The following is a 10,429-nucleotide window of genomic DNA, read 5'->3' on the forward strand; positions in this document are numbered from 1 at the left end:
CACCACTGAATGTCACTGTAATGAAAATAAATAGCCACCGAAAGATTATTTAGAATCTGCCACTTTCAAGAGTTTACATTTTTTGGCCCTTTGCTGCGCTATGCGGTTCCTCCTTCCAGTCACTTGATCACTGCAGGGCACAGTATTAACATTGGTGGGAGAAAGCTGGCACCCTAAAGTGTTGGATTCTGAAGAATCTTTGGTAATTACAGTTCATTACATCAGCGAAAGAGATACTGTGTATATACTTTATTTTTTGCAGGGGACCCTTTTAAAGAGGGAATTTTGTTTTAGCAACAGAGTTGCTGTAAGTTGTCCCAATCCTTGTCCTCTACGCTCCGAGATGGCTTATGTGTATTCTGTAAAACTGTTGGCACAGAAGCACATTTCTGTACTATGAATCATTTTAAAGGTCCTTTCAAGAATATATATAGATGTTAGAAAAGATTGGATTAGTGTCACTCATGTTTGTTCCAGAACAGATATGTTACACTGTTTGTTTAGAGTCAACCAGTCCAAACATGGTATTTCAGTTATAGGTGAAATAATTTTTTAAACTTGTGCAAAAAATGCAAAAATTGTTCTGGCTGCAAAAGGGCTAGCTGGCAATTGCATGCAACGCTGTCCATAAATGAAATTTATATAATTTTTTTCTCCACAGAGACTGCGATATCGCGGCGGACAGTCTGACAGTAATACAGTGGTCAGTGCTAAAAATAACTGTTTACACTGTCACTGTATTCAATGACACTGGCTGTGAAGAGGTTAACATCTAGGGCAATCAAAGGGTGAAATATGTGCCTAACCTGTGTTTTACTGTGTGTTATGTGCTGTTTTTACTCTTTGATGTGATAGATTGCATTCCCTGCTCTGCAGGGAACAGACAATCCAGCACATTGCCGGTGAGAGAACACAGCTCTGCCTTGTTTACATAGGCAGAGCTGTGTCCTGTCACTCTCCTCGCTGATCAACGGGTGTCCACGCTCATCCATTGCCTAGCACCTGTTGATCGTCCTCTGCTGCTTCCGCTTCGGCTGCACGCATGCGCCCCCCACAGTGGAAGAGCAAAATCACGTGTGTGTGTGTATGTGTGTATAGATAGATAGATAGATATCTATATATATTGTAACAGGGTTAGCTCAGCAGCGGGTGTGTGTGACCCCCTGGATGGGTGCACAACACAAAAAAAAATAGGCACAGCACAACAATAGTGGAGGTGAAAACCAACAGGTGCAATTTATTTACAGTATTTACAGAAAAAAGGATAAACAAAAAGAAACATCAAAATAAATCCTGGCCAACTTGGCTACTTACTGCAACAACAGCTTCTCCCTAGCTACCCACTAGGTACAGCCTGCTGCTATACCTAGTTGCTAGTACTTGGAGGCTAGCCACACAGGCTTTGGTCTCTCTGCACACAGATAACAGGTCAGCTCCCCAGACAGTTCAGGCACAGATCTGGTTCCAGGGTGGAGCAACTCCCTAAGCACTCTGGGAGGTTTTATAGAGGTGTTTAATGAGCCCACTACCTTCAGCTGGGCTCATTACCTCAGTGCTGAAGGACTCAGCACTTCCCTCTATTGGTACAAATCCCCATAAAGCCTGAACCTTGGACAAATATATCGTCCATCCAGGACGCAACCAGGTGATTTCACCTGCCTACTGTCACATACCCCCCCTCTTGTTTCAACCTTGGGGTTGTAACACCAGTAGCCAGGCAGGCATGTACCCGGGATAAAGCATCCACATTTCCCATCTGAACACCAGGGCGATGCTTCACCGTGAAGGTAAATTCCTGTAGGGCCAGAAACCACCTATTTACCCTTCTATTGGTCTCCTTATTTTGAGCCATCCATTTCAAGGGAGCGTGATCTGTGATCAGGTCAAAATGTCTGCCCAGCAGATAGTACCGAAGGGAATCTAGGGCCCACTTCACCGCTAAACACTCCTTCTCAATCGTGGCGTAATTTTCCTCGTGAGACTTTAGCTTTCGGCTGAGATAGATTACCGGGTGCTCCTCCCCCTGCCAAACCTGGGACAGCACTGCTCCTAAGCCAACATTGGATGCATCCGTCTGGACCACAAAGTCTTTTGAGAAGTCTGGGGAGTATAGGACTGGCTGGCTACATAAGGCCCTTTTTAAAGACTGGAAGGCTGCTTCAGCATCAGGGGACCACTTAACCATGACAGGCTCCTTCCCTTTTGTCAGGTTGGTTAGGGGTACTGCCATAGAAGCAAAATGGGGAATGAATCGCCGATAGTAGCCAGCAATTCCTAGAAAAGCCCGTACCTGCTTTTTGTTATTTGGGCGTGGCCAATTCTGTATTGCTTCCACTTTGTTTATCTGAGGTTTTATTACCCCTCTCCCAATAGTGTACCCCAGGTACCTGGCCTCCTCCTGTCCAATCGTACACTTCTTTGGGTTGGCCGTAAACCCAGCTTTCCATATTGAGTCTAGCACAGCCTGAACTTTTGGCAAATGTGAGGCCCAGTCTGCGCTATGGATAATCACATCGTCCAAGTACGCTGCAGCATACTTCTGATGGGGACGAAGAATCTGATCCATTTTTCGCTGAAAGGTGGCCGGTGCATTCTGTAACCCGAACGGCATTCTTTTATACTGGAATGACCCTTCTGGGGTTACAAATGCAGTCTTCTCCTTTGCCGACTTAGCTAGGGGAATTTGCCAATAACCTTTTGTCAAGTCTAGCGTTGTCATGTACCGGGCTGCTCCCAGTCGGTCGATTAGTTCATCTATCCTTGGCATGGGGTAGGTGTAAAATTTTGTAACTTTATTCAACTGTCGAAAGTCGTTACAAAATCGCCAGCTCCCATCTGGTTTGGGCACCAACACTATGGGGCTGGACCAGTCACTTTGGGACTCCTCTATCACCCCCAAATCTAGCATTCTCTGTACTTCCCCACGTATTGCCTCCCGTCGAGCCTCTGGGATTCTATAGGGTTTCAGTTTTACTCTTTCACCCGGTGGGGTGATAATGTCATGCTCCACCCCCGAGGTTTGTCCCGGCAGCTCAGAAAAAACATCTGTGTTGCGGAGCACAAACTCTTTAGCCTCCTGTTTTTGAACTGTAGACAGCGTGACTGCTATTCCAACCTCCGGAACCAAGCAGTTAGATGGCGCTGGTGACAAACCCTCAGCAACTAGGGATTCCCTGTCCCTCCAGGCCTTTAGCAGATTAATGTGGTAGATCTGCTCCGGTTTCTGCCTTCCTGGTTGTCTGACCCTGTAATTCACTTCACTCACTTTCTCAATCACCTCGTAGGGGCCATGCCATTTGGCCAGGAATTTGCTTTCAACCGTAGGGATTAGCACTAGCACTCTATCTCCTTCAGCAAATGACCTGGTCCGGGCCCCCCGATTGTACACCCTCTGCTGCGCTAACTGTGCTTGGGACAAATGTTCCTTTACGATAGGCATGACCTGGGCAATTCTATCTTGCATTTGGGCGACGTGCTCAATCACACTCCGATGGGGAGAACTCTCACTTTCCCAAGTTTCCTTGGCAATATCTAACAGCCCCCTTGGGTGTCTCCCATAGAGCAACTCAAATGGTGAAAACCCTGTGGAGGACTGGGGTACCTCCCGGATGGCAAACATCAAATAGGGTACTAAATAATCCCAACCCTTTCCATCCTTATCTACCACCTTCCTTAGCATTTGTTTCAGGGTTTTGTTGAACCTTTCCACCAACCCGTCAGTTTGGGGATGATACACAGAGGTGCGCAACTGTTTGACCTTGAACAGTTTGCACAGCTCTTTCATCACCCGGGACATAAAGGGGGTTCCCTGATCCGTCAGCAGTTCCTTTGAAATACCCACTCGGCTGAAAACGAGGAATAGCTCCTTAGCTATTGTCTTGGCAGAGGTATTTCGGAGTGGAATTGCTTCTGGATAGCGGGTGGCATAGTCGAGTATGACCAACAGGTACTGATGCCCCCTAGCGGATTTCACCAGCGGACCTACCAAATCCATGGCAATCCTTTCAAAGGGGACCTCAATGATGGGAAGAGGTACCAGTGGACTACGGAAATGGGGCATAGGGGCCGACTTCTGACACACAGGGCAAGAGGAACAGTAATTTTTCACCTCCTTAATGACCCCAGGCCAATAGAACCGCTGCAGTACTCTTTCCCGTGTTTTCTCCGCCCCCAAATGACCCCCAAGGATGTGTCCATGGGCCAACTCCAACACCAACTTCCTGTAAGGTCTGGGCACCACCAGTTGCTCAATGGTTTCTTCTGCCCCTTGAGCAACTCGATAGAGTAGGTCCCTTTCCACAAGGAAGTATGGATAAGCAGCAGTTTTCTCAGGACTCACTAGTTGACCATCTACTTTTACTACATTTTCCCGGGCTTTTATCAGTGTGGGGTCTTTCAGCTGTTCGGTTGCAAAATTTTCCCTATGCACCTCTAAGTCCGAGAACTCCACAACCGGCAGATTTTCATCTGAGGAGGCGGGCTCCTCCTCAGTTCCTTGGGTCTCCCCAGCTAGTACCGACAAGGGGAACTTAGGAGAGACCTCACCACACTCAGACGCTTTCTGGGATTCACCTTCCTTGTCTGCAGGGGAGACAGTGGGGGGGTCAGAACAATCCCAGAGTTCCCAGAATTTTGGAAAATCCCTCCCCACAATGGCATCATGTGGTAAATGAGGTACCAATCCTACCTGATGAGACAGGTTACCTTTGGGGGTCTCAAAAAACACAGTAGCCACGGGATACTCCCTAGTGTCCCCATGCACACAAATCACCGCCACCTTTTTATGCCCAGAGACCTTTGTAGTGACCATCTCCTCTCTTATCAAGGTTACCAGGCTACCTGAATCTAGCAACCCCACAATATTATTTCCATTAACAGTCATTTTGCACAAATGTTTCTCAGTGCCCGGGCTGGCCGTGCATACCACTGTCGCAAACAGCGACTGACGTCTATTGCTCAGAAAGTCACACTGCATAGGCTCATCCACCACTGGGCAATTAGCTGCAATGTGTCCCTCTTGCCGGCAGCGGTAACAGACAATTTTTTTCCCCGCTTCTTGCAGCCTTGGCCTTCCTGGCCGCTCTTGCCAGACATTGGGTAACACTCCCACCCTCTCACTCTCTCCACCCTCACCCCTTGTAGTCATCTTACCCGCCGCTGGGGATGGTCTGGTCTTAGGGTGGAAAGTCCGTGAGTCTCTGGAAGAGGAGGTCAGGTTCTCAGTAGCCAAGTATCTCTCCACTAGATCCACCAGCTTGTCTGCAGTTTCTGGGTCTCCATGGCTGACCCACTTTTGAATAGTAGTAGGCAGAGACCTTAGGAACCGATCCATGACGACACGTTCCACAATTTTTGGGGCGGTCAAAGTCTCTGGCTGCAGCCACTTCCTGCTCAGGTGAATGAGATCATACATCTGTGACCTGGGAGGTTTCCCAAGCTGAAAAGTCCAATTATGTACCCGCTGAGCACGGACAGCGAGGGTAACACCCAACCGGGCCAAAATTTCCACTTTTAGCACATCATAGTTTTTGGCTTGGTCCGGCTCCAGGTCATAGTAAGCTTTTTGCGACTCTCCAGTTAATAATGGGGCCATCAGTCCAGCCCACTGTTCTTTAGGCCACTTTTCCCTTTCAGCAGTCCTTTCAAAGGTGGTTAGAAACACCTCCGGATCATCCTCTCCCGTCATTTTTGGCAATAAACGGCCCACAGAAAATGATGGTGTTTTACCAGAATCAGCCTCAGTCTGCTGCCTCTGCTGGAGCTGCTTCAAAACAGCCTCCATTTGTTGCTGGTGTTTCTGGTCCTGTTGCACCAGCAATTCCCTATGGCGGACCTCTGCTTGTTCCAAGGCCCTCTGCTGGGCTGCAATGCTCTGCTGGAAACTTGCATTTGCCTGTTGTTGATTGGCATTTGCCAGAGCCAACTGTCTGATTATCTCCTCCATGCTGGCCTTTAGTTACCACAACTGCCCGCCGTCCTCCACCATATGTAACAGGGTTAGCTCGGCAGCGGGTGTGTGTGACCCCCTGGATGGGTGCACAACACAAAAAAAAATAGGCACAGCACAACAATAGTGGAGGTGAAAACCAACAGGTGCAATTTATTTACAGTATTTACAGAAAAAAGGATAAACAAAAAGAAACATCAAAATAAATCCTGGCCAACTTGGCTACTTACTGCAACAACAGCTTCTCCCTAGCTACCCACTAGGTACAGCCTGCTGCTATACCTAGTTGCTAGTACTTGGAGGCTAGCCACACAGGCTTTGGTCTCTCTGCACACAGATAACAGGTCAGCTCCCCAGACAGTTCAGGCACAGATCTGGTTCCAGGGTGGAGCAACTCCCTAAGCACTCTGGGAGGTTTTATAGAGGTGTTTAATGAGCCCACTACCTTCAGCTGGGCTCATTACCTCAGTGCTGAAGGACTCAGCACTTCCCTCTAGTGGTACAAATCCCCATAAAGCCTGAACCTTGGACAAATATATCGTCCATCCAGGACGCAACCAGGTGATTTCACCTGCCTACTGTCACAATATATATATCTATATATATATCTGCCCTGTAGCACTAAATCTGCTGTAGGGCGGACAGCAGGGGGTTAATGTATTATTTAGAATTGTGACATTCTATAAAACTATGTGACAGTAGCTTTGTCTACTTCTGCCTTTTCATGTTTCTAACGGATGGACAATTATCAATCCAGTTACAAATAAAATGACTGATCTATTTAAATTACATAAATTGTTAAACCAAGATTCCGATTTTGTTATTTGATTTGCAGTATAATAAACTGTTTTAATGTTTTTCAGCCACAAGCTCTGGAGGAGCTGACTGTAGAACAAGTTCAGGATGATGTGGAAATTGAAGCTGAGGAACACACAGATGCTTTTGTGGTAAGACTGCATTTCCATTGAAAATGAAAACATTTAATTGTTAATGGTGACTTTCCATGTGTCATGTGATAAACGTAATATCAACAAGATGCCATGATCTGTAAAGCTGTGGATGCCAGTTCTGGCCACTTTGATACTTCTGTTTTAAGTGAACACTTTAGTTCAGACTAAAGGTAATGTAATATACAACGTACTAACAATACATTAAAATAGCTGCCACTTTGTGGAAATAATCTCTATTCCCTTGAAATACAACAAACTAATGAGGGAACCTCAGTTGGCAGCAGAGGTTCTATACTGAATGTAAATTTTCAGGAAGGATCAAGACTTAAGTTGCCCACACACTGATCAAAATGCAGTCAGTCCCTGCTGGATCAGAGGAATATTAATCAGTGTGTGGCCTACCCCACTGGACAGATTTTGATTATTTAAGAGACATGTCAGAAAATGTTCAGATAATCAGCAGTTGCAGCCACTGATCAGTGTATTCTGACAGTAGTGGGTGTTGCTGTCAGAATACAATGTCCCGAAGAGGGAGAAGGGGGTTTATTCCTCCATCCACCTTGTTTGTGTGGATGGAGGAACCAGTTAGTTTTTTTGTGTATGGTTAGCCTTAGAGCAGAAGTCAAGAACAGTATATTGCCAATTTCTTAGGCTTGTTTTGAGAAGAGGAAGAAACAGAATGATGACCAGACCAGGGGGTTGTTGCTCCTTCCTTTGCCTAATTACAAGCTGGGGCCATTGCTAGACCAAGCAGCATTTCCTAACAATACTGTAGTCTGCAGGCAGGTCTTAGAGAGTTTAGGAATTGTCAGTGTACAGAATTACAGATTGGACAGATTATATATGTATTTGAACTGTGTATCATTTTGCCTGAAGTTAAGCTTGAGGGTAGGTTCATATCTGTGCGGATGGTTCCTGCAGCGGGTCTGCACCTGTTTCCGCAGCCGCAACCACCTGCACAGAAAAACGTGCTGGATGTGTGCGGGTGCCATTAATCCTAATGGCAAGCTGCACGCAATGGAAATCGCTCCTTCCCCGGGAACCGCACTGCACTTGCTGTTCCCATGTGGGCTGCAATTTCTAAAATGCTACAGGGACCTTTTGCCTGCGTTTCTGGAGGCACAAGAATCTATCTAGTTGGGAAACAGACAGCGATAAAAACAGCACAGAGGTATCTAGTCCTTTCCTATTCCAAAACTAAAAAAATTTATATAGATAATTTAATGATCCCTATTCTGTCATAGTCACTGCCTTCTTTTTCGTACCATCACTCACAGAAGCTATATATTATATGATTATATAAAAGCTCAAAACAGAAGAGGCTAATTGTACAAATGTACTTTAATTTATTCATAGTGTGTGTTTTACTGTTTAGTTTAGTCTTTGTTTTTCATGTAACATTGTGATTTACTTTTTCTTGATTACAGGCATATTTTGCTGATGGAAACAAGGTAGGTTTATGTTGATTTTCTGCATTTATACCGCTATGGTAGTATAACAAACTGACTCTTTCTTTTCTGCCCTGTACTGTAAATATTTCCAGCAACAAGATCGTGAACCGGTGTTCTCTGAAGAGCTTGGCCTTGCCGTGGAAAAACTAAAGGATGGCTTCACTCTTCAAGGACTATGGGATGTCATGGGATGATATCCATTAAAAGTAGCTGCCCAGTTATGATAGAGTGGTCAAAGAAGAAAATACTGTTCTTTAGGGTAATATTCCAGAGAGAGACACTGTGCATTTTATAAAAACAATTTTTTAGTTTTGATTATGGCCATGAGCATTCCAAAGCTTGTGTAGATGTGTCTTCTGCTAAAGTGGCCAGCTCCTCTATTTATAAGTGACAGAATAAGACTGGCCACAACTCTTTGCTTCATGATCTGTTGATCAATTTATAAGGCGGTCTTGTAGACCAGTTGTGAGGTACAGGAGGGGTGGGTGTATGTACTAACTTCCTTGTGGAAGATGGTAGTTGCATATTAAATTCTTACGTGTTGTAGGGCTACAGGTGCTTTAACTGCTTCCCACCCAGACCAGGTGTAGAGAGACGGTTAGGGGGATATGTCCTGAACGCTGGCTAAAAAAAAAGATATCTGGATGATGCCTGTACCTGCAGGCCTCATCCAGATATCTCCACTCAAACCTAAGGAAGTCATATGACGTCAAGTGGTTAATGATGTTGTCTTTTACAAATATACATATGGAAAGTCAATCCAGCCCAAACTAATCTTTCAAGGGGGATGCTGGCTGTCCGAACCGCTTGCTGAATTCTTTCGGGGACACCAATATTACATCTTAGTGCAGGAGTTCCTAGTTTCCCCACTTTTTGAAGAGCCTCACTTTTTCTGCTGTATTTACTGTACTGTATAATAATTTAAAGATCTGGAGATAGTGACACTTTGATTGTGAAATGTGGCTGAAGTTGGGAACTTAGGTGCACAAATCTTGTCTTTTCATTTTCCTAAGTAATAGTGGACAGAGCCTTTTAACCGTTTCCTGTCCGGCCTATAGCAGAAATACTGCTACAGGGTGGTACGGGTGCACAAAATCACGTATATATGCATGATTTTCCATCTCCGGGTAGGGGGTGTGCGCACCTTACTCGCGCAACCATTCGCAGCCCGCGGCAGTGGTATTTGATTGCCTGTGCGTATATTTATATTTTGCGCTATAACAAAAAAAATTTTAAAAATAAAATACAATATTTTTACTTTTTGCTATTAAACATGTCCAGTAAAAAAATTTTAAAAATCTAATTTTGTTATAAATTTAAGCCAAAATCTATTCTGTTACATGCCTTTGCTAAAAAATCCCAATACATTTAAATTAATTGGCGATATACTTATAGCGTTTACAAATGGTGATATAGATATTGGAATTTTTTCTTTTTTTTTAATATTTACTAGTAATGGCGGCGATCAGCAACTTATATCGAGACTGCGGCGGGCATTCAGACACTGGGGGGAACTGACTTGGTGTCACTGACATCCCCAGTGACACCAATACAGTGATCAGTGCTAAAAAAAAAAAGCGCTGTCACTGTACTATACGTGATTTTGTGCACCCGTGTCGCGCTGTAGCAGTATATCTGCTATAGGGCGGTCGGGAAGCGGTTAGAGAATATCTTTCTATATTTATAGATACTAGACGAGGGCATCTTGTATAGAACAAAAATGTTATGCTGTATAATTTACTGTACTTTATGCAGGGAAATTTATACTTTTTTTTTTTTTTTTCTAATTAGTATGTGGATAATGTGATGTATATGTTTCTGTTTGTTATCTTTGCTTCTACAGTCTTTAAGAAATAAATGAAAAAATGCAGTATGGTTTTATCCATTATTGTATTGGTGCGTTTGCGCATGTTCATCCTTATTCATGTGAGCTTCAGGTGCATCCAGCAGAAGAAAGTTGTACAAATAGTTTAGCGCCTATTCACACCAGCCGCTGCATTACAAGGCAGTGGTTGGTGTGCGATGCGATGTGAAAACAGCCTGAATGCATCGATCACAGCGCATCACACTGTTTGCCTATT

At 44.7% G+C, this 10,429-nt stretch overlaps 1 protein-coding gene across 1 annotated transcript in view; it reads left to right on the forward strand.

The window, feature by feature from the left end:
* The window catches only part of BBS5 (Bardet-Biedl syndrome 5), an 81,552-nt gene extending 71,334 nt beyond the window's left edge, over window positions 1–10,218 (forward strand). Inside the window, exons 10-12 of the mRNA XM_089660442.1 lie at window positions 6,811–6,894; window positions 8,325–8,348; window positions 8,441–10,218. Of these exons, the coding sequence (XP_089516568.1) occupies window positions 6,811–6,894; window positions 8,325–8,348; window positions 8,441–8,542 (210 nt within the window). The 3' untranslated portion in view covers window positions 8,543–10,218. The remainder of the gene's footprint in view (window positions 1–6,810; window positions 6,895–8,324; window positions 8,349–8,440) is intronic.
* The last annotated feature ends 211 nt before the right edge of the window (window positions 10,219–10,429 follow it).

This window comes from Staurois parvus, unplaced genomic scaffold (assembly GCF_062004578.1).
Source record: "Staurois parvus isolate SC_StPar_1 unplaced genomic scaffold, SC_StPar_1.0 ptg000031l, whole genome shotgun sequence".
NCBI classification, from domain to species: domain Eukaryota; kingdom Metazoa; phylum Chordata; class Amphibia; order Anura; family Ranidae; genus Staurois; species Staurois parvus.